The 25759-nt window shown below is 43.3% G+C and overlaps 1 protein-coding gene across 6 annotated transcripts in view; it reads right to left on the reverse strand.

The window, feature by feature from the left end:
- The window catches only part of rbms3 (RNA binding motif, single stranded interacting protein), a 1402627-nt gene that overhangs the window by 56882 nt on the left and 1319986 nt on the right, over positions 1-25759 (reverse strand). For all 6 annotated transcript variants that reach the window (XM_072575202.1, XM_072575203.1, XM_072575199.1 and 3 more), the window contains one exon: positions 20637-20687. In XM_072575202.1, coding sequence (XP_072431303.1) covers positions 20637-20687 — 51 coding nt within the window. The remainder of the gene's footprint in view (positions 1-20636; positions 20688-25759) is intronic.

A 25759-nucleotide genomic window follows, 5' to 3' on the forward strand; every position in this document is an offset into this window, starting at 1 on the left:
ACAGATATTACCCATTTAAAACACAGACTCGGAGAAAAGGATTTTTCTCTCAAGAGTTTATGAATCTTTGGAACCCTCTTTCTGAAAGGATGATGGAAGCAGAGCCTTGAATATTCTTAAGGCAGTGCCAGATAGATTCTCGTTAAGCAAAGGGGTGAAAGGTTATCAATGCTATCCAGGAATGCAAATCTAAGGTTACAACCAGAACAGCCATGATCTTACTGAACCTCCAAGGGGCCGACTGGCCTATTCCTGCTCCTAAACCCTTTGCTCGTTTACGTGTTTGTATCTCCAATGGGTATAAAAAATCCCATGGCATCACTTTAGCATACTTAGGTGCACAAGTGAGCTGCCATGCTTTCTAGATTGCAACAGTGACGACTTAAACATACATTGTTGCTTGTAAAGAAACATCCTACACTACTGCAAGTCCTTTCTTTTCCTTTATGTGGTCAAACCTGCACTTTCATATTGTTGCTAAAGTGATATATTGCCAGCTTTCATATCTTTGAACAGCTCTTGCAGTATTGTAGCCTTTACTTGCATTGCCAGAGCTTTTAAATGTATGTGTTACATTGAAGTAATTCTTTTGAACCATTGAATCAATAGTGATGAAGTCAGGATAATCGCAACACTAAATTTCAAATGTTAATTAGTTATTTGAGGAGAAATAAACCAGCACTAAACTACTTATGCAAATCTCTGTAGCTCTGAAACAAAAAGAAAACCTCAGCAATAACGTACAGTATAAAGGGGTGAAATCTGACTGTAATATGTTAATAAGATAGTAGGTATCATCACAGGGCATCATGCAATTTCATGCAATCTTGCTTTGTCTTGCAACCTTGTGGCAGGATGAAGCCACTAAGATTTTTCTTCGCTAATGTTAATGATTTCCTTTCCTCAGCAGAGTCTAAATATTCTTTAGTGGCACAATAAAACCCAGAATATCATCATATGTAAATTGAAATGCCTAGTCACTGACAATTATTTTAAGTCATCAATAATGTTTCCATTCAAATAAGGTGAGCTAGGTTGAATAACAACTGTTATTTGACCATTGTTCCCAATGTTAATCTGAAGTTGATGGCCACTCAAACAGTAGAGGATGGCCTAATGATATTATTGCTAGACTATTAATCTAAAGATGAAAATGTGTTGCTGGAAAAGCGCAGCAGGTCAGGCAGCATCCAAGAAACAGGAGAATCGACGTTTCGGGCCTATTAATCCAGAGACCCAGGTGATGTTTTGGGAACCCGTGTTTGAATCCCATCAAGGAAGTTGGTCAAATCTTTTCATTTTCAATTAAAAAAAAATATCTCAAATTAAGTATCTAATGATGACCATGCAACCACCGCTGTTCGTCAAGGCTAAAAAATGATCTGGTTCACTAATGTTCTTTTGGGAAGAAAACTGCCACCCTTACTTGGTCTGGCCTTCACATCAGTCCAGATGCACAACAATGTGGTTGATTTTTAACTGCCAACTGGGCAATTAGGGATGGGCAATAAATGTTAATCTGGTCAATGATGCTCCATTCCATGAATGAATAAAAACCTGATTTGTGAGTTTTACACCCTGTCAACCTCATTATTTTAAGTGTAGCTGTTCTCTTTGAGACACAGAAAGGGCAAATAAATCCAAGCAAAATGTAAACCGAAAGATAAAACCAAATAGTTTCAAATATCTATTTGGGAAATGTCTACAGCATCTGAAAAGTTATAACCATAATACCCCCTAATGAAAGGAAGGGCTCTGGAAATGAATATCGTACCATGAATCAGAAGTTAAAGTACTTTTTCTGATAGCTCTTAAGATTTTCTTGGGGCTTTTTTTATTTCTGGGGACTACATTTTGGTTTTCAAAGGCTTGTTTTTTTATTCTCACTATATCATTTATTAGCTGATTCAGTCAGATACTAACAATACTTGTTTGTGTTAACTTGTTTGGTCTCAAAACAGAAGAAGAATTGTAAGAATTCCTCAATAATCATTAACTCATCCTTCACTGAACTTAAAACCAGAATGCAGAAGAAGACATAAATTTCCTCGTCACTGTTGTACTGAATTTGGCACGAGGCAGCTCTGGCCAGAATTGAATGCAGATTGCAAACTGACAGTTTTATGAGGTTATTAAAGGATTAACTGTCTTTGATACATATAGTTGTCAGTTTATCTTTTGTAAAAAGTTGTTCATCTGGTGTGATTTAAAATCTTTGAATGGGTTTCGTGAATTTCATATGACTTCTTTTTTAAAAAGTATCATGTGGCTGAGTAAAACATCTGCATGGTGTCCTTAAACACAACAGAATTTGAATATAGGAGTAAAAGTGTCTTATTGCAATTAGCAAAAGATTTAGTGAGATCACAACTGAGTACTGTGGGCAGTTTTGATCTCCTGACTGAAGGAAAGCTATACGTGCTTAGAGGGAGAGCAATGAAGATGCACCAGAATAACTCCAGGGATGGACGGATTGTCTTATCAGAAAAGATTTAAGCAGACTGGGCCTATATTCATTGGTGTTGAGAAGAAAGAGAGGTAATCACTTTCAAACATAACAAATTCTTGCAGATATTCTTTGGTTGGATGCAGGAAAAATGATTCCTCTGATTAGGGAGGTGGGGTTACAACCGGGTAACAGTCTCAGAATAAGGGGCAAATCATTTCACACAGAGATGAGGGGGAATTTCTTCATTCAGACAGTGGTGGATCTTTGGAATTCTCTACCCAGTGGGCTGTGGGTACTAACTCATTGACTATATTCATGACAGAAATTGATAGGTATCTACATATTAAACAGATCAAGGGATACTGGGACAATGCAGTAAAATGGTGTCAAAGCAGGTCGGCCATGATCTCATTGAATGGCAGACTGAGCTCAAAGAACAGAAAGGCCTATTTCTGATCCTCATTCTCAAGTCCTTATCTTCTCCCTTAATTTGCAAGAAATTTATTTTTGGAGCCCTATATGGTTCCTCATATCAGTCCCTGTTGTTTACTAAAGAAGGCAAACAGGAGGCTGGAAGAACGCAGCAGGCCAGGAAGCATCAGGAGGTGGAGAAGTCAATGTTTCCAGTATAACCCTTCATGGTGGGTCTCAGGAGTGTGGAGGTGGCATTAGGTATGTGAAAGGAAATGGGGATGATATACGAGGGCTAGAGGACCTCATAGCTTTTCATGCAAAAATCCTGAAAACTCAGAGAATCAGCCATCTGCCTCAGCCACCTCCACCTCAGCCGAGTTTGGACAGCTCCTGACTTGAGCTATCTCAATGATAAAAATCCTAACCTTCCTTTTGAAAATTCCAAACTGACTCTCAAAGAACCTCTCACCCTACCTAGTGCTTCTTCAAATTGTGGATTAAATTAAAAATGCTTGCTGTTGATGGATAAAGTCTGGTTAAATGTCACGATCTGAAGTTACTTGAATCCTCAGTCCTTTAATCGCTCTGAGCGAGCTTAGAATAAAAAAGAATAAACTCCTACTGCTGGAGTGTACAAATCATCAGATCCTGAGGTGGATCTTAGAAGGACAGATATAAGGTTTGCTCAAATCCTATCCTTTCCACCAAGCTTTTGGCTACTTTCCTACAACGACTGGGCATCTGTTTAGCCTGAGGATAATTTTTTTCTTTCAGACGTGATACACAAATACAAGCTGTTGCTGTCATTGTTTGTAATGGTGCTCTACTATCAACAAAACACACAAGAAGCAAATGTGGCATTTGAGATGTGCAAACAAATTTACTGAGGAATAAACTGATAAAGAGGGAACACGTAGGGAGAAAAAGATTGGATTGTTGTAGCAGGCAACATGCCACTGAATAAAAGAGTTGAGCTATTTAAACTATGCTAATAATAACTACTTATTTTTTTACTTGATTATACTCTTTCAAGAAACCACCAGCCTATTAAGGGTTCTGTGCCATTTCTCCACATCTCCCTCTTTGTAAATGGCCAAAACATATTTTACTCTTGACAGTGGAGATACTGTAATTCTGATACCACTGTTCTCAGGCTAAATTTTACTCCGAAAAATAGGTGGGTGCAGATTGTGTTAGAGAATTAAATGCACAGGAACCGGAGCAGAAACTGAACCTGCCCTATTCTGGTTTTAACGGAAGGGGCAGTGGGTTGATTTTTGAATATGAAGTGGCCAGGTATCACCAGACAATGGGAATCTCAACATTGAAAAAGGAGGTAAGAAGGCTTGAATCCATGAGCTAGGTATCTTTATAGCAATGCAATAGTCTAACTGGTAAATTCTCCAACTGTCCTCAGGAATTACCAGTTCCCCACTCCCATCTCCACCATCTGCGAATCCCCACTGACCACCATCAAAGCACCAGCACCTTTGCAGCAATTAGTACTGCCCAGACCATTAGTGGACAGCACCAATCCTCGATCAAAGCTGCTCCCCCATTCATTCCCCCGGCCCCCTACACCTTATCTTTAACATGGACATCCAGTCCCTGTACACATCTGTCCGCCATGACAAAGGCCTCCCAGCCCTCAGTTTCTTCCTCTCATGTCATGCCAACCAGTACCCCTCCACCCCTTATCCGCCTGGCTGAACTGGTCCTCACCATCAACAACTTTTTCTTCCAACCCTTCCACTTCCTCCAGACCAAAGGGGTAGCTATGGGCACCCACATGGTTCCCCGTAATGCCTGCCTCTTTGTCGGGTACATGGAACAGTCCATCTTCTGCAGCTACACTGGTACCACCCCCCATCTGTTCCTCTGCTACATCGATGACTGTATCGGTGCCACCTCGTGCTCCCATGAGAAGGCTGAACAGTTCATCAACTTCACCAGCACCTTCCACCCTGACCTCAAACTCACCTGGACCATCTTGGACACCTTCCTCCCCTCCCTGGGCCTCTCCGTCTCCAATCAGTGACCGACTAACCATGGACATCCACTACAACCCACCAATTCCCCACAGCTACCTGGATTACACCTCCTCACACCCTGCCTCCTGTAAAAACGCCATCCCTTATTCTCAATTCCTCTGCCGTATCTACTCCTAGGATGACTAATTCCACCATAGAACATCCCAGATGGCCTCCTTCTTCAAAGACCACAATTTCCCCTCCCACATGGTCATGATGCCCTCCAGCGCATCTCCTCCAGTTCCTGCACCTCAATCCTTGAACCCCACACCTCCAACTACAACAAAGGCAGAATTGTCCATTCCTAACCTTCCACCCCACCAACCTCCATATACATTGCATTATCGTCCTCCACTTCCGCCACCTACAAACAGACCTCACCACCAGGGATATATTTCCCTCCTCATCCTATCTGTGTTCCATAAAGACTATTCCCTCTGCAACTCCCTTGTCAGATCCACGCTTCCCCATCAGTCTACACCCCACTCCCTGCCACCACAGGAAGTGTAAAACCTGCACCCACACCTCCCCTCTCACCTCCGTCCAAGGCGCCACAGGATCTTTGTACATCCGACAGACATGTACATGTACTTCCACGCACATTATGCTGTATCCATTGCACCCCTTGTAGTTTCCTCTACATTGGGAAGACAGGATGCCAACTTGTGGATCGTTTCAGAGAACACTCTGGGATTCACACACCACCCAATCCCACCGCCTCATGACCAAACATTTTAACTTCCCCTCCCACCCCATCAAGGAAATGCAGGTCCTGGGCCTCCTCCATTGCCAATCCCTAACCACTTGACGCTTCGAGGAAGAACGCCTTATCTTCCGTCTTGGGACCCTGCAATCAAACGGGATCAATGTGGATTTGACCAGTTTCCTCATTTCCCTTGCCCCCACCTTATCCCAGTCCTAAGCCTGCAACTCAGCACCGCCGTCTTGATCTATCCATCTTTCTTCCCACCTGTCTGCTCCACCCTCCTCTCCAACCTGTCACCTTTATCCCCCCTCACCTTCAACTACCTATCATATTCCCAGCCTCCTTCCCCACAGCTCCACCCCACTCCCATTTATCTGTCAGCCCCTGGCCCACAAGGTTCATTCCTGATGAAGGGCCTATGCCCGAAATGTTGATTCTCCTGCTCTTTAGATGCTGCCTGGCCTACTGTGCTTTTCCAGCACCACACTCTCGACTCTGATCTCCAGCATCTGCAGTTTCTCCTCACTTTCTCCTATGTGTGGAATTGAGTGTTGGTTTTGACAGTTCCTTTTGACAGTGTATTTTTACAATGACTTTTGAGATTTGGCTATTCCAATGAGCTTGACAGTTCAAATAAGTTTATGCTCTTTTTATACTCATTCAGGTCTAATAATTTTCAAGGGCACGTCCCCTCTAATATAGCTTCCAACTGAGTAGTATGCTAGCAGTGAATTTCCAATTCAAATGTTTTCTGCCTCTCATGATTAATAAACAGCATAATTAATAAGACAGTTCAAGGGTTCTGATTAAATGGGTCCCCACTGTTAAAATTGACTAAACCTCCTATTGATGTCATTTGGCAGGCCCAGAAAACACCCCTTCCACGGCCTATTCAATGCTCAGTCCATGGAGAGTGCTGTTGTATGAGTAATCCTCAGCAGGGACCACAATATTGTATGAGGTTGTCTGCACTATTGCTCAAAATAGCATGAGTTTGCTGTCACCATCCTCTGTTACCATAGAGATCTACAAAACCCATTTGGCCTGGTGTGGTGGGGGATACCCATGACTAGTCTAATGGTGCTTATCTGGAACAAGATGCAATTTGTTATCTATTGGCAACGAAGTACAAGTTACACTAATGTTAGTCATATTGCAGACAGTACAAGGAGAACCGGGTTGGCAGGTCAAGATCCTAAGTTGTTCTGCCACCAGTGTATATGAGATCAGCAAGGTGGGTAGTGCTTAAAGCACTCACCAGTATTAACGCTTTTAGACCCTTACTCCCTTATAAAACAAATATAGATTGGATGTGGTCATGATTGGCACATGGAGACTGAGTGAGAAGAGGTGAGGGAGAGTAGAAGTGGTTACTGGAGGCAGCCTAAGGATTTCACCCTGGGCCTAGGGGTCCTTATCTGCATGGCTCCAAGAAATCTTTCACAGCAGTGAAAAATAAAGCCTACCATGCCCTCCTCTGCCCACTCTGTTGCCTCTAAGTGGGTTTTACCAGCTCAACGTCCTGAAAATGGTGTTGTGTTACAGTTAAATTGGGTGCCACCCAGCTGTAGTAGGGCACCCATCTGACTGGAAAATTCACAAAGATGAAATGGCAGCAGGTGGCAACAGAGTTAGTCTGGGCCACTAAGTAGTGTCAGCCAACATTAACCCCTCCCAACACTGTTCTTGCCTGCAGGAACAGGAGCCTAAATCAATCCCATTACATTACTGTACTTGATCATGCTTTATGTTGAGCTCAGTTGAATACATGTTGCTTATATGTACAGCACACTATAACTTTAGTTTGCATTTAATAAATAATCAAACTGAACCAACAGCAGCTCATTCTGAATTAGGCAATTTCATGTGAGACTCTATAGTGTCTTGAAAGATCACAATTCAGTTTGACAGGAAGGAACTTTGTGGTGGCACTTATTTGTATTGCACAATTTTTCTAAGTCCAAAGTCTCCAACTGGAAATAGGTAACTTTAACAGGTAAAAATTTCATCTCCAAATAAGCTATTGCAGGATGCTGTTTTTGTGACCTTTGAATACTGTGGATTCCCACTCACACCATTAGGTAAAGTCATTTACAGCCTTTATCGCAGAAGAGGATCATTTTTCAATCTGATGGCCCAATGATAATTCATTCTATCTGCTGGTCTCTCAAAGAGTGTTTCAATGCAATATACAGCCTGCAGAATGACCATCTGGAGACTAGTGCTTGCAGCCTGAATGTAGAAGGTTGTAATCACTCACAAATGTGACATTGCTGACTGACTTTCCATTTGAACTGATACATCTTCATTTCCAAGCTTTGAAGCACTAGACATATTCAACACCAAAACTTTGAACCATCAGATTTCTGTGCTTCACACAATGAATGCAAGTTGGGCTTGAAAACCGGTCAGTGCCAGAAAGCTGAACCATAAAACAGTTTTGAAACTAAACTTGTGCAATGTTGTGTCCCCTGAAACCATGAGTTGGGTAAATTCACTCCCATCTATCCTTCTTATTGGTTTCAGTCTAAGTTCCTGAATTCCAGTGAGGAAGGATGCCCACACAAAAGATGCGCTCAATATGAACAAGCAGCAGAGATTTATTTAATGGTATTTAATAGCTGTTTGTGTGTAAGGCAAGGAGAAGAGAAGTCTCTTTGTCATTGTGGGCTGAATTCTATAGAAGTTGTTGTCAAAAACACGTGACTTCCTTCCTACCCATCCCTGACCTATCTCCCATACGATGGTGGGCAAGGATGGCATCTGGCTGTCTACCCATCCTTGAGCAAATTAATGACCCCCTAAGGGCCACATTCCATTTCTGTCAATATTCATGCAGCTCTATTTTACTGAACGAGTGATAGACGATCCCATTAGAAGTGCTCTAAAGATCTTCCTTGCCTTTGGCATGGGGGGGGCTTTGCAGAATTAATACAGAGTGAGATTAATTGCTGGTGACTGCTGCTTGAGATGTGGAACATGGAATAGAGCAGCAGGAGGGTTTCATGTTTAAAGCTTCAAGTAGTATCATTAACCTATCAATGAAATATTCCCCAAAGCATGAAAGGGAGATTTTGTAATAATTATTTCATTTTAAGGAGGAGCTGCTTTTTGAGCATTTATTTTAGCCATTTAAAAGCCTCTTTATGATGGTCTCGGCAGTATGTTTGAAATTATCCATTATCACTGCCTCTTTCCCAGCTTATACGATAGCACAAATGTCTATTTCATACAGATAGGCTCAGCAGAATGAAGTCATTCTCTTCATTGTGAATGGGTTTTTTTTTCTTCACATTATCGAAGTTTCTTTCCTTCCCTCTCTAATCTGAAAAAGTACACTTGATTTCTTGTTCAAAGGTATATTCTCCTCTTTCGATATGAACTTTTTATTCGGTTTAACTTGAAAAAGCACTCAGGATTAACCTGTTCCATTCCACTTTAACAACTTACATGTCCCCACAAGATTTCACTTGACCCTTATCAATGTCAGGGCAGAATCCAAGAATTTATAAGCATATGGGTTTTCTCAGGACTGTTTATAGAGGTCAACTTGGTGACAAGAACGCAGTTTGATAAATCACCTTTAACCAACCGATTGAGCTTTTTCACAAGCTAAGAGGGTATATAAGGATAACACAATTAATGCAGGGTGCTGGGTCCTTCCAAAATGTGTTTGATGAATTTTCACTTATTAAGTTTGTCGGCAAAACTGAAAACTGTGGAAAAAAAAGAACCACCTCCTTCTTCTCAGTAAGTCTTGGAGGAGTCAGCATGATTTTTCGTCCATTCAATGGGTCCCGAGGTGAGTTAACAGCCCGATACTGGCTGTGCAAACCCTGCCTCATGAAGATGGTGTTTGCTGAAATGGCTGGCTGGGGTGTTTGTGATTCCACAAGCTCTGCCCACTGTTTGTGCTCAGCCTCCAGCTGGGCGTGTCAGAGATGCTCAAAATGGTTGGCAACTTCCTTCTCCAATTAAGATTCCCATGATTCACTGGGGATACTGTATCTTTCTTCCCCAGGGAGGATATCCTTGAAGTTTTTCCTCCGCCTTCCTTGTAACTACTTGCTATTGCTGAAGTTTAGAAATTAAAGTTTGCTTTTGAATTCACTGGGGGAAAGGAGGCCCAGACCTTGGGTTGTGACATTGTAGCAGCAATGATACTGAGGGGTGGTTTATAATGGAACACCTTTTCTGTTTCAATACCCATCTCCAAGCAACCAGGGCTTTCTGCGGACTGACACAGGATGATGAGGGACAGCAACGTGTATGTGTTGGTCCCTGTAGTGGAGTGTTAGTTCCAATCATCTTAGCTATCCCTACCATTTGAAAAGTCCATGTTGTGCAAGGATCACATGGTAGTCAGTATGCAATGGCCACCCCAGGCTAAAAGGTCCCAAGTGTAGGCATCTTCCAACCCCTTAAAATGTCATTTGTGGTGCCTCCTAAAAACCCACTGGCAGAGCATGCACTCCAATTTCTTGTCTCAAGGCAGCATCTGCAGGAATCAAGCACTGGTTCCACACAATGAGCTGTGTTGGGCAGGCCACATTGTTCACACGCCTGACACAAAACTTCCAAATAAAAAAAACAATGCAAGAATGCATAACAAATGTAGATAATCGTAAGGAAACAGAATAGTGGTCCGGCGATCTTCCCCCACACTGGCTCCAACCTTACACAGCCTGTTTCTACCTCCTTCCCAAAATCCACAAACCTGCCTGCCCCAATAAGCCTGTCATATCTGCCTGCTCCTGCCCAATTGAGCTCACATCCTCCTCACTTGAATCCATCCTCTCTCTACTTGTCCAGACCCTGCCCAGCTACATCCACGATTCCTCTGATGCCCTCTGCCGTGTTGATAATTTCCAGTTCCCTGGGCCTAATTGCCTCCTGTATCCAATGTGAATCCAATCCCTCTATACTCCATGCCCCACCAGGATGGTCTGAGAGCTCTTGGTTTCTTCCTCAACCAGAGGCCCTGACAACCCGCAATTAACCACTATCCTCCTCTGCTGGCTAAACCTGTTCTCTCACTGAACAATTTCTCCTTTAATTCATCTCACTTCTGCCAAGTCAAGAGAGTGGTTATGGACATCTGCATCGATCCAAGTTATGCCTGTAACTTTATAGGGGGTATGGAACAATGCTTGTCCCAGTCCTATATTGGCCCCCTCCCACAACATTTTTCTCAGTACATCGACAACAGTCCTCTTAATACTGATGTCTGTACCTTGAAAAATTTATTCCTTTTGCTGCCAATTTCCATCCCTCTATAACTTTCACATCATCCATTTCTGACACGTCCCTAACTTACCTTGACCTCTCCATCTCCATTTCGGTGAATGAACTGTCCACTGCCATCCACTACAAAGCCACTGACCCCTACAACTACCTTCACTACAGCTCTTCTTACTCCACGTCCTGCAAGGATTCCATCCCATTTTCCCAGTTCCTTCGCCCCATTTGCATCTGTTAAGATGATGCCACCTTCCAAAACAATGCTGCTGAGATGGCTTCCTTCTTCCATAACCGTGGTTTCCCACTGTGGTTGACAGGGCCCTCAACTGCAACCGACCTATCGCCTGTGCTCCCACCCTTGCTCTTTCCCATCACTCACAACAGCATGATTGGGTCCCCCTTGTCCTCACTTTTCATCCTAAACATTGACACTAGGATACTGGTCCCTGGGCCTCAAATGAGCGAAAAGTTTACAATAGGTTGGGTAAAGTAATTCTTTGCCTAGACAAAGAATGATGGACAGGTGGAATGGGCTTCGCAACTGAGTATTGGTGGCAAACAATTGAGTATTCTTGTGGTGCAGGGGTAGTGTCTCTACTTCTAGACCAGAAGACCTGGGTTCAAGTCCCATCTGCTCCAGCGGTATTTCATAACATCCAGAAAAGTTTGATTTGAAAATATCTTGGAGGCAAAAATCACTGAATATAAGAAACAACTGTTGATTGCTGTGATGAAGTAAAGAAGGCGGATAGGGTGAACAGCCTTTCTCATTAGGACCAATCTTACAAAGTTAACCAAGAGTTTTGTGTACATTTTTTAATGATGTCAGTGTTCAGTTTAAAATCAGTACTAAAAGAAAACTTGGAATTCTCTGGATTTTCGTAACTTTGTACAACAGCAAGTGAGAAATAATTTATGAAGCAAACTCTTCAAATGTGCATTGTGCAATTTAACAGATTTTTTTTTATCATCATGAGCTCATGTGCTAGTCAAAGAACTTCTCGTGCTGCTGGTGTGCATTCAACAGTAGAAATAGTTCACATGTCAACCATGGCTATTTTTCATTCCCAGCTGGTGATCTCACAGGATTCGAGCAATATTGAAACCCAGAAAACAAAAATCTAACAGGGAAAGTTTATGGCAAAACCTCACGAACATGTAATATTTTAAGAAATGCATCAAAAATTGAAACATAGCCCAAAAATCTTAAATTTCTTTGACAATAGGCCTGGAATAAAATGTTGGCTCTTAGCTTCGTGTCTAAGAACATTAAACTGCTAGCTAAAATTATAGAATCCCTACAGTGTGGAAACAGCCCATTTTCAAACCACCGAGTCCATAGTGACCCTCCGAAGAGGATCCAACTCAGACCCACACCCACCCTATCCCTGTATTTCCTATGACTAATCCACCGAGCCTCCACATCCTTGGATGCTTTGGGCAATTTAGCAAGGCTATGCCACCTAACTGGGCAGTGGAAGGAAACTGGAGCACGTGGAGGAAACCCAGACATGGGGAGAAAGTGCAAATCTCACACAGACAGTCACCTGAGGCTGGAATCGATCATGGGTCCCTGGCGCCATGAGGCAGCAGTGCTAACTACTGAGCCACTGTGCCACCCTAAAAAGGCAGCACAGCTGAACATAAGAGTATCTGAGATTGCTGCAATACACAAACTTACACATACACAGATTGCTGATGAAGGGCTTATGCCCGAAACGTCGATTCTCCTGCTCCTTGGATGCTGCCTGGCCCGCTGTGTTTTCCAGCACCACACTTTTCAATACACAAACTTGTCAATTTTAGACATACAAATAAGGAACAGGAGGAGGTCATAGAGCCTTTTCAACTTGCTCTGCATTCAGTAATAATACGACTGATCTTCAACTTCACTTTCACACTATTCCCCACATCCCTTGATTACCTTAATAACAATCTGTCTTTAATACACTCAATAACTGAATCTTCATTTTTTGGGGGTAAGAAAGGTTCACAACCCTCTAAGTGAAGAATTTCGCATCTCAGTAATAAATATCAGAACCCTTCTCCTGAGACTGTTTCCTGCCCTCTCAGCATCTACCCTGTCAAGCCTTGAAAAAAAAACATGAGATGCATTTCCAGAGAATATAAACCCATTCTAAACAGTGATGCTTTGCAAAACTGAATCCATAAGACTGAGGAGCACAAATAGGCCATTCTGCCCATCAAGTCTGTTCCACGATTCAATGAGTTCATGGTTGACCTGACAATCCTTGATTCTGCTTGCCCACCTTTTCCTCTTAACCCTTGATTCCCTCACTGATTAAAAATCTGTCTCTCACAGCCTTGAATATACTTAACAATCCAGCCTCTAAATCTTTCTAAGGTAAATAATTCCACAGATCCATCACCTTCTTATCTCCGTCTTCGATGGTGACACTTTAGTCTGAGATTATGCCCTCTGATGCAAGATTCTCTTACAAAGGGAAACAACCTCTCCACATCAACTCTGTCAAGTCATATGCAACTTATATGTTGCATTAAGGCAGCTTCTCATTCTTCTAAACTCCAATGAGTACAAGCCCAACCTACTCAACCTCTCCCCATAAGAAAACCTGTCCATACCTGGGATCCACCTAGTGAGTCTTCCCAGACCTGCCCCAAAGGCCAGTATATAATTCCTTAAATAATGGACCAAAACCATTCCCAGTATTCTATGTATAGTCTAACTTGTTTTAGCATGATATCCCCATTTTTATACTATGTTCCCTCTAAAATAAAGGCCAACATTCTATTTGCCTTCCATATTACCTGTTAGCTTTTTGTGACTTATGTACAGGGACTCCCAAGTCCCTCTGTACAGCAGCTTTCTGCAGTCTTCCTCTTTTAAATAACACTCAGCTCCTCTATTCTTCCTGCCAGAATGCATAACTTGACATTTTCCCACTTTATTTGCATCTGTGAAGTTTTTGTGTACTCAATTAACCTATGTCTCTCCACAGACTCTACGCCATCTTCATCACTTGCCTACCCACTTATTTTTGTGTCATCTGCAAACTTGGCTATACTACACTCATTCTCTCATCCAAATCATTAGTATATTTTGTAAATAATTGTGGCACTTGCACTGCCCCCTGTGGCACTGCACTCGTTACATGTTAGCATTCTGAAAATGACATCTTATCCTAAGTCTTTATCTTTGATTAGTGAGCCAATCCTCTATCCATGCTAATGCACTCCTGCCTTATTGAATGGTCTAATGTTCAGTACCTTAACAAATATCTTTTAGAATTCCAAATATGTTGTACCAATTCGTTCCCCTTTATCTATCCAGCTTGTAACCTCTTAATAGCATTCTAATAAATTTGTCAGGCATGATTTTTCTCTTCATGAAATCATATCGATTCTGTTTCTCTTTTGACTCAGAATCCTTTTCGCGAACCCATACAATCAAAATTTAAATATAACTGATATTGTCAAAACATGTTTGGCAAAAAAAACCCTTTGAATTCTAGAAACTAGATTAGATTAGATTAGATTACTTTAGATTAGATTACTTACAGCATGGAAACAGGCCCTTCGGCCCAACAAGTCCACACTGCCCCGCCGAAGCGTAACCCACCCATACCCCGACATCTACATCTACATCTACATCTACCCCTTACCTAACACTATGGGCAATTTAGCATGGCCAATTCACCTGACCTGCACATCTTTGGACTGTGGGAGGAAACCGGAGCACCCGGAGGAAACCCACGCAGACACAGGGAGAACGTGCAAACTCCACACAGTCAGTCGCCTGAGACGGGAATTGAACCCAGGTCTCTGGCGCTGTGAGGCAGCAGTGCTAACCACTGTGCCACCGTGCCGCCCACATATCATTTTTTTTTCATGGAACATCGCACAATTATGATGCCAAAATGTATTGCAACATGATTTTTACCATTTTGACTAGAGTTGTGTAACAAAAAATAATTTTCATCTCAAAATAAAATTGACGCATGTTAAAAAAATGCATTTTATGAAAAGGTGCTTTGAGAATATTTCTACTCAAACATGCAGTGTGACAGTAAAAACTGAAGGGAACAGCATCCCTCTTTCACTTGTGAGTGATGTTATTGTGAACCGAGATTATCCTCATTTTCTTGTCTATTTAGAAAAATATAGTTTAAAAAGTATTCTTTACAGGAAGATGGTCTCTTCAGTTATTTCAATTGAACTTAACATTGAAAAAGGCAGAGCACAAGTACAGTGCTCAAATTCAATGCATTGTATGTATTGTGAGACACAGTCTGTAATTTTAACAATAACGCCAGTATTCAAACCCCTTTCTGAATTACAAAAGGCAACACTACATAATGGACCTCAGCTGAAGCAGCAGTACAAATTCTAAAATTAGCTGCAGTGCTCTCCGCTTGGAGGCAAAATAAAATCAATCTGGCTTTCAGGACCCAATCGCGACCCACCATCTCTGTTGGAAAAAGCAGTGAATGGGAAACTATGGATAGGGCTTGGAGAATTTGAACTATAGGAAGAGGCTGGATAGCCTGGGGTTGTTTGCCCTGGAGCGTTGGAGATTGATGGGTGACTTCATAGAGGTTTATAAAATCATGAAGGATATCGATAGGATAAGTAGACAAATATTTTCCCTGAGGTGGGGGAGTCCAGAACTAGAGGGCATAAGTTTAGGATGAGAGGGGAAGATTTAAAAGGGACATAAGTGGCATTGCTTTTACGCAGAGGGTGATATGTGTATGGAATGAGCTGCTAGTGGAAGTGGTGGAGGCTGGTACAATTACAACATTTAAAAGGCATCTGGATGGGTATATGAACAGGAAGGGTTTAGACGGATATAGGCCAAGTGCAGGCAAATCGGACTAGATTATTTTAGGTCATCTGGTCAGCATGGATGAGTTGGACCAGAGGGTTTGTTTCTGTGCTGCACATCTCTATGATTCTATGTGAGCTCCTTTTATTTCTCACTATCTGTTCTTCCAAAATAAAATGCAGTGCATGGTGCCAACATTCAGGGAAGCAGAAAATGAGCTCTGGAGCTAAGTGGAAAAAAATCTGAAAATGTTATAAGGAGGCTTGTGTAAACTGGGAGATAGCGAGAACTGCAGATCCAGGAAAGTCAGAGTCGATAAAATGTGGAGCTGGAGAAAACACAGCAGGCCAAGCACCATCGGAAAAGCAGGAAAGTCGATGTTTCAGGCAGGACCCTTCATCAGGACTGGGGAGGGTGAAGGGGGCTGAGAAATAAATAAAGGGAGGGGGGTTGGGGTTGGGGGAAAGGTAGGTGGGATGGCAATAGGTGGATGCAGGCAGGAGGTAAATGGGATTGGTCATTGGGAAGGGGTGGAGGGGATAGGTGGGAAGGCAGATGGACAGGTTAGGTCAGATCAAGAGGGGTGGAGTGGAGAGGGAAGACTGGGGCTGGGGTGAGGTGGGGGTTGGGGAGATTTAGAAGCTGGTGAATTCTATGTTAAGGCCACAAGGTTGTAAGCTCCCAAGGCAGAAGATGAGGTGTTCTTCCTTCAGTTTATGTGTGGTCTGAATTTGATGGTGGAGGAGGCCCAGGATGACCATGTCATTGGGGGATGGAGAAGGGGAGTTGAAATAGCTGGCAATCCAGGGATGGGAGATTGACTGAACCGTGTGGACCACAGATGTTCCCTGAACCGGTTCCCGAGTTTGTGTTCGGTCTCTCCTGACTTAGAGGACACTACATCGGGAGCAATGGATGCAGTAAATCAGGTTGGAGGAAATGCAGGTAAATCTCTGCCGGATTTGGAATGATTCTCTGGGGCCTTGGACGGAGGTAAGAAGGAAGGTGTGGGGACAGGTTTGCACCTCCTGCAGCTGCAAGGCAAGGTGCCAGGTGTGGAGCCAACTGCATTCTTAACTAATGCAAACTAGCCCTTCTTCGGAGAAGCATTCACTCTCCTGGGACTAGTAATATTATAAAATTGTGATTACCGGGCTGATATTTTTAACAACAAATAGCATGGAGTTCAGTATTGTCTCTAATTAACTTTCCATTAGCAAACATGATTAACTTCAGAGACCCTCTGATAATGTGAACTGTCATCACATAAAAACTCATGGAGCTCCAGACCATGAATGCCATCTAATTCCAGTCTTTTAATCCAGAGGAATGCTGGATGCATTCTTTACTGTTTTTCTAGCAGGACCAATCTCTCAGCAGCCTTAATTATCATAATTTAAGGAAGTAAATCAGAAGTAATATCTTAACAAGTGCAAGATGGCATGGTCTAGCTACTTAAGATTTTATTTCCGAGTAACAGACCTGGCATTGTATGGGTGAGAGCAGCTGAGAAGCCGAACCAAATACACTGACAAAGAGATTCTGTGACTTTTAATTGTCACTGATAGTTCTAATAATCTAACCTTTGACCTTTTATTGCTGATGAGATTCTGTAATAGGTAAGTGACCTTTATTTAACACATTTTAATATTTCACTTTGTGAGTTATTTCACAAATAGTCCTATCACTGGATCTATTCAGCAGAAATGGCTTAAGAAATCCTTGCAATTTGCATCCATTACAATCACACTGATACTGGAGACTCCCTGCTGAGAGAGGGTATAGACATAGGAATGAAGCAGGTTCAATGCCAAGTTGCCAGTGTAGTTAGATCAGGTACTAAATCAGTCGGATCTTAACTTGTGTATGAATATACACAGAATTAGAAAGTAATTTGCACTCTTTTTGACATATTGAGTCATAGAGACACAGCGAGAAACAGACCCTTCTGTCCAACTCATCTATTACAACCAGATATCCTAACCTAATCTAGTCCCATTTGTCAGCACTTGGCCCATATCCCTCTAAAGCCTTCCTATTCATATACTCATCCAGGTGCCTTTTCAATGCTGTAATTCTACCAGTCTCCACCACTTCATGTGGCAGCTCATTCCATGCACGCACCACCCTCTGAGTAAAAACGATGCCACTTATGTCCCTTTTAAATCTTTCCCCCTCACCCTAAACCTATGCCCTCTAGTTCTGAACTCCCCCACCCCAGGGGAAAAGACCTTGTCTATTTATCCTATCCGTGCCCCTCATGATGTTATAAACCTCTATAAGGTCACCTCTCAGCCTCTGACTCTTTGACTGTTTTCTGTAGAACTGTAACTTTTCTTCTTGTAATATAATCACACACAGACTTTCACCGACATGTACTTTGAAGTTTAAGCAACATCTGTGACACAACACAATATCTCTTCATATTCACAGGAATGTCGTCAAACAAAATTTACCACCTAGCCACATGTGGGCGGCACGGTGGCACAGTGGTTAGCACTGCTGCCTCACAGCGCCGGAGACCCGGGTTCAATTCCCGCCTCAGGCGACTGACTGTGTGGAGTTTGCACGTTCTCCCCGTGTCTGCGTGGGTTTCCTCCGGGTGCTCCGGTTTCCTCCCACAGTCCAAAGATGTGCAGGTCAGGTGAATTGGCCATGCTAAATTGCCCGTAGTGTTAGGTAAGGGGTAGATGTAGATGTAGATGTAGATGTAGGGGTATGGGTGGGTTACGCTTCGGCGGGGCGGTGTGGACTTGTTGGGCCGAAGGGCCTGTTTCCACACTGTAAGTAATCTAATCTAATCTAATGTGGCTCAGTCTCCATTCCACTGGCACCCATGAAGGCCTGGGGATATTTGTAAAATAAAGCAGACAGACTTCCCATCATCTCTTGTCCTACTGACCCACCTCTAGTTAAACAGAGGGGAAGGAGTCAAGCAGCATGCCAGCCCTTAGGCCCATTGAGGCCCCTCAGTGGCCAATGCCTATATTTTACCTGAGGCAAGACAAGGTGGAGGTGAGGCATACAGCTCAACAGCTTCCACTGTGTGTGGGATGCTATGGGGATGGAACTTCATTTCTGCGCATATGTCCGGCCTCTAACTCCACTCCATTCTTCCCTTCTCTGGGGTCTGCTAATCAGGCCTGTCCATACTCTTGACTCTCTTTTAATTATGGGCTTCATCACTTCTTCTTCAAGGCTAGCTGCAGTCCCTGCAGCAGCCACCATTTGATATTGGCACTACAGAGCTGCTGGCTAATCAGAGTAGCAGGTAGCTCTCCAGGATGAGGCTTCTGCCTGGATGGAACCAGAAGCATGTCCCACTCTGAAACAGTTCAGGCTGCTCCTGGTGTAATATTGCAGTGGGATATTGCCAGGGTTCAGATGGGTGGCTAACAAGCTGACTTTCTGATTACTGGATTAGTGGTGCTGGAAGAGCACAGCAGTTCAGGCAGCATCCAACGAGCAGCAAAATCAACGTTTTGGGCAAAAGCCCTGCCATGCCAACAATGTGACACCACTAAATGTGAGGAAATGTGACTGAAAACTTGCAAAGGAGCAGATTTTAAAAGGAACATCTGAAAAGCAAGAGATGCAGATAAGCAGAGAGGCTTAGTGAGGGAATTCCAGAACCTGGAAACGGGACAAGAAGCCAACTAGATGAGATGAGAAGTTGCTTGAATATGCAGTTCAGGGCACAATGCCAATTGCAGGACCCTAGTATAATTTTCAGGTAGACTTTGCACCTACAATTCTCTATCCAGTTGAACCAGATGACCAATAACCTGAGCTGGAAATGTTTTTTTTTGGTATCCTAAGTACATGAAGGGCCGTTATTGGCCTATATGAGTTTGCCAGGTCCACCTCTCCCCACTTGCTCCTGGGACTTCAACCATTGTCTGGTCCTTTGTGGAACTTATCTTCTCAAGTGGACCTGCCGCAGTGGGCACCTAAAACTCGGAAGAGACATTTAAATGAGGCTGGATCTTGGGTTTAATGGCAGTCGGAACAATCAAGTGTTCTGCCTTGTCCACTTTGTGTCCATTTCCAAAAAGGTCGATGGTCATACCTATAACACCTGCTCCCACCCATCGCCTGCAAAGAAATCCTAAAATGGAAGGGACTTGCTGTCGAGGTTGTTTGTGTTCTCAAAATGCCCAGTTTAGTTAATCTGCTGGGCATGAATGGAGTTGGGAGCACAAGCAAAAACCCTGCTGGTGACTGGAATGTCTACCATGGCGAAAAGCATACGCCCCTTTTGGAGGATGTCAGCAATATAAATAGGCACTGCTGCTCTGCAAGTGCAGACAGAGCACTCAGTCACCTTAATTAAGCAGCTCTGATGGATTCATTCATTTAACATTTCGAACCCTAATTGGAAAGGAAACAATGAGCACTGTGTGTGTTGTGAACAACGAATTGCAGTATCCTCACTGAAGAGAGAACATTGGCTTCAAATAAACTGTTCTGTCACATTGCACTACCAGTTCTGGCTGTGAGAAACATTCATTTATTTGTGACCCTTCTTTGTACCAGTCACTTAATTCTGGAGGCTTCAATGTGTTATGAAATCTGCATTACCCTTTGGTTCTGAATGCTCATCACACATTTTGCAGTCCATCCTTTTGCGAGTATCAAACAAGATTTTCAGAAACTTCAACCAGCAGTAGACAGTGAATAAAAATAGATCCACAAAACCAAGCAATACTGTATAATTGTCCAAATAATTTGATTTCATTGCAATGCAATTGTTAGGTTTCATGCTTTCATGTTATATTATTTTGCATGCATATTGGTGGTAGGTTGAGCAGAGAAACAGAAATTATACATACATAATGCACACAAATCTACGGCGTGAATATCACCGAATTTATTACAGATCCCCATTGGTTAATCTGCAGATATATGCATCTCACAGAAAAGGTTAAAGGTATCTTGGTGCAATTGAAAGAGCATATTAAAGTTACGTAAAGGTTTGGAATAACTTACTGCTGGTTGCATAACATATGGTTGATGAGGCATCCATGATGTACTCTGGACCTATGTGGAAAGTAAACTTAGTTAGTAAACTAACAGAAGAGTGAAATGAAAAGATCAAGTGTCTAGCATACCATTATTTATTTGTTTATCAAAGAGGATTGTGTGGACCAGCAAAAAGTTCCATCAGTGGCAAGTGTGGTTATAAATTGGGAGCAGTGGCACATTAACAGTTCTTTAAATTGCATCAAGAAACAAACAGAGCAGCCACCAGCTTAACACCCATATGGGAAAGGTCCACCAAGTCCAGTGATCTCCAAACCACGTCAATGTCCTTTATGTTTATAATTTTCCTATACTGACTATCCTTTCAGTCTGAATACTGTAAGCAGCAGCAGCAGGAGTAGGTAACTCAGTCGTTCAAGCCTGCCCTGTCACTCTGTACATTCGCTGCCTCATCAGTCTTTTATCCTATTCCCTTGTCCCTTGATTCTATTTGGCGTTGTCTGGAATGTATCAAGGCCAAGCATCCACAGCTCTCTTGGGTACAGACTTACAATGATTCAAAAACCTGTAAGTGACAAAGTTTTTCCTTATGTTGGGTGACCTGGGTTACCTAGCCAGGAGAACATTTTCTCAACCTCCAGTCTGTTAAGTCCCTTAGGAATCATATGTGTTTCAATGTGATCACCCCTCATTTTTCTCGACTCTAGAGAACTGTAGACCTATTTTACTCATTTCGTCCTTATAGGATAACTCCACTATCTTTAGGAATCAATCTAATGAACTTTTGATATAAAAGGATACCAATGTTTAGGGGAAATGAGGAGAAATTTCTTCTCTAAATGTGTTGTATGTCTTTAAAACTCTTTGTCACAAACAGCTATGGGGCAGAGTCCTTGTGTACAGTTAAGGCTGAGATAGATATAACTTTGATCAGGAGGGGAATAAAGGGTTACAGGGAAAATGCAGGAAAGTGAATGTGAGGTATGTCGGATTACCCATGATCTGACTGAATGGCAGAGCAGACTTATGGGCCCAAACAGCTTACTCCTGTTCCATTTCTTATGATCTTAATACATTCTCCTTTGTTAAGGAATTCAAAATCACATACAGTATTCCAGGTTTGATCTCACAAAGGTTATCTGAAACTGCAGCAACCCTTGTTAACAAGCCAATCCCAGCTGTAATCCAATGAAGTAACAAAGGAGCTGGCAAGGGTAGGAGTGCTGCATTTGGGGGCCTCCTTCTGCCCCCTCATCACAACCTCACCTCCTATCACCAAACCATCATCTCCAGACCATCCACAACCTCATCACGTCCCTGAAAATCTCCCATCCACAGCCTCCAAGCTCATTTTCTGTGAGCCCCGCACTACCCGATTCTACCTCCTTCCTAACATTCACAAACCTGACTGCCCCGGTCGACCCTTTGTCACAGCCTGCACCTGTCCCACTGAACTCATCTCTTCCTACCTCGATACCGTCATGTCCCCTTAGTCCAGGAACTCCCAACCTATGTTCATCACACCACCCATGCCCTTCACTTTCTCCAAGATTTTTGCTTCCCCGGTCCCCAACGCCTCATCTTCACCATGGACATCCAGTCCCTGTACACATCAATCCACAACAATGAAGGTGTCCAAGCGCTCCGTTTGTTCATCTCACCCCGTCCCAACCAGTGCTCTTTCACCGACACCCCCATCCACCTGGCTGAACTGGTCCTCACCCTCAACATCTTCTCTTTCCAAGCCTCCAACTTCCTCCAAATCAAAGGGGTAGCCATGGGCACCCGCATGGGACCCAGCTATGCCTGCCTGTTTGTTGAGTATGTGGAACAGTCCATCTTCCGCAGTTACACCGGTATCACCCCCCACCTGTTACTATATCGATGACTGTATCACCTCCCACGAGGAGGTTGAACAGTTCATCAACTTTACCAAAACCTTTCACCCCAACCTCAAATTCACCTGGACCATCTCAGAAACCTTCCTCCCCTTCCTGGACGTCTCCATCACTGTCTTTGGTGACAAACTCACCACAGACATATACTACAAGCCCACCATCCCACAGCTACCTAGACTACGCCTCCTCCCACCTAACTCTTTTAAAAATGATATCCCTTATTCCCAATTCCTCCGTCTCCACCGCATCTGTTCCCAGGACGACCAATTCCATCTCAGAATGTCCCAGATGACCTCCTTCTTCCACGATTGCAACTTCCCTAATCATGTGGTCAATGATGCCCTCAAATGCATCTCCTCCACTTCACGCATCACCACCCTTGAGCTGCACCCCTCCCAACACAACAAGGACAGAATCCTCGGTCTTCCCCTTCCACCCCACAAACCTCCACATACAACGCATCGTCCTCCGCCACCTCCAAACGGACTCCATCCATGACTCCCTCATCAGGTCCACATCCCCAACCAGCCCATATCCCACCCCGACACCTTTCCCTGTCACCGCAGGAAGTGCAAATCCTGCAACCAAACCACTGCCCTCACCTCCATCCAAGGCTCCAAGGGATTCTTCCACATCCATCAGAAATTTACCTGTACCTCTACCAATGTCATCCTCTGCATCTACATCGGGGAGACAAGACGCCTTCTTGCAGATTGTTTCAGAGAACATCACTGGGACACCCACACCCACCAACCCCACCACCCGTCAACTCCCCGTCCCACTCCATCAAGGACATGCAGGTCCTGGGCCGCCTCTACTGCCAAACTGTTACCACCTGATGCCTGGAGGAGGGACGCCTCATATTCTGCCTTGAAACCCTGCAACTACACGGGATAAAGGACTTGTTGGGCCGAAGGGCCTGTTTCCACACTGTGGTAACCTAATCTAATCTAAAATATGGATTTCAATAGCTTCCTCATTTCCCCTCCATGCACATTATCCCAGTCCCAAGCCTCCAACTCGGCACCACCCTCTGGACCTGTCCATCACACCCCCCTCTGACCTATCTCCTTCTTCCTCACCTTCATCCACCTATTGCTTTCTCAGTTATCTTCTCCTAAACCCCACCCCCTCCCATTTATCTCTCAGCCCCGACTCACAAGCCTCATTCCTGATGAAGGGCTTATGCCCGAAACGTTGATAATCCTGCTCCTCGGATGCTGCCTGACCTGCTGTACTTTTCCAGCACTACACTCTCGACTCTGAGCTCCAGCATCTGCAGTCCTGATTTTCTTCAGTGCTGCATTTGGCCTGACTCATGCTCGTCAAATCTACCTGAGAAGGAATAGATTGGCAATCCAAGAATCAGAACCTGCCCACAGCCTTTAAAGGTCTCTTGAGTGGTTCAAGTCTGCAAAAATTCAGATCAAAGTATTTTGTCAATGTCTCTGCAACTTCCTTATTCCCTTTTCATCATTTAGAGTCTTACAATCATAGAGATATAAAGCACGGAAACAGACCCTTCCATATAACTTATCCATACCAACCAGATATTCCAGATAAATCGGATCCCATTTGCCTGCACTTGGCCCTTATCCTTCTAAACTCTTCCTATTCATACATCCATCCAGATGCTTTTAAAGTGTTAGAATTGTACCAGCCTCCACCACTTCTTCTGGCAATTCATTCCAGCATTGCCCTTCAGCTCTCTTTTAAATATTTCCCCTCTCACCCTAAACCTATGTCCTCTAGTTTTGGACTCCCCGACCCCAGGGAAAACACCTTGTTTATTTATCCTATCCATGCCCCTCATGATTTTATAAACATGTCTAAGGTCACCTCTCAGCCTCTGATGCTCCTGGGAAAACAGCTCCAGCCTATTCAGTCTTTCCCTATAGCTCAAACTGTCCAATCTTGGCAACATGCTTGTTAAGCTTTTCTGAATGCTTTCAAATTTTGCAACATCTTTCCTATCGCAGGGAGACCAAAGTGTATTGGAGACCATGCAGAATTCCAATAATGACGTGACCAATGTCCTGTACAGCTGCAATATGACTCCCAACTCCTATACTCAATACTCTGATCAATAAAGGAAAGCATACTAAACGTCTTCTTCACAATCTTACCTACCTGTGACTCCATTACCACTGAACTATGAACCTGCACTCTGAGGTCTCTTTGTTCAGCAACACTCCCCAGGACCTTACCATTAAATGTATAAATCCTACACTGACTTGGCTTTCCAAAATGCAGCACCTCGCATTTATCTGCATTAAACTCCATCTGCCACTCCTCAGACAATTGTCCAATCTGATCAGGATCCTGTTGTACTCTGAGGTAACTTTCTTCGCTGTCCACTACACCTCCGATTTTGGTGTCGTCTGCAAACTTACTAACTATACCTTCCATGTACACATCCAAATCATTTACATAAATGATGAAAAGCAGTGCACCCAGCACCAATCTCTGTGACACATTGCTGGTCACAGGTGTCCAGTCTGAAAAGCAACCTTCAATCACCACTCTCAGTCTTCTACCTTTGAGCCAGTTCTGTATCCAAATTTTTAGTTCATCTATTCTGTGTGATTTAACTTTGCAAACCAGACTACCATAAAGAACCATGTTGAAAGCCTTACTCAAGTCTATATAGATCACGTCCACCATTCTGCCCTCTTCAATGCTCTTTGTTACTTCTTCAAAAAATTCAATTAAGTCCATGAGACATGATCTTCCACGCCCAAAGCCATGTTGACTATCCCTAATCAGTCCTTGCCTTTCCAAATGCATGTAAATCTGGTCTCTCAGGGTTTACTCTAACAATTTGCCCACCACTGACATCAGACTCACTGGTCTATCGTTCCCTGGCTTGTCCTTACCACCCTTCTTATATAGAAGCAGAACGTTAGCCAACCTCCAGTCTTCCGGCACCTCACCTATGACTATTGATGATACAAATATCTCAGCAAGGGGCACAGCAATCACTTCTCTAGCTTCCCACAGAGTTCTAGGGTACACCTGATCAGGTTCTGGGGATTTATCCACCTTTATACGTTTTGAGACATACAGCACCTCCTACTATGTAATATGGATATTTTTCAAGATGGTGCTATTAATTTCCCTATGCGCTCGATCTTCCATGTTCTTCTCCACAGTAAATACTGATGCAAAATACTCATTTAGTATCTCCCCCATCTGTTTCCACACATTGGTGGCCTTGTTAACCTTTAAGCG

This window comes from Chiloscyllium punctatum, chromosome 8 (assembly GCF_047496795.1).
Source record: "Chiloscyllium punctatum isolate Juve2018m chromosome 8, sChiPun1.3, whole genome shotgun sequence".
In the NCBI taxonomy this organism is placed as follows: Eukaryota; Metazoa; Chordata; class Chondrichthyes; order Orectolobiformes; family Hemiscylliidae; genus Chiloscyllium; species Chiloscyllium punctatum.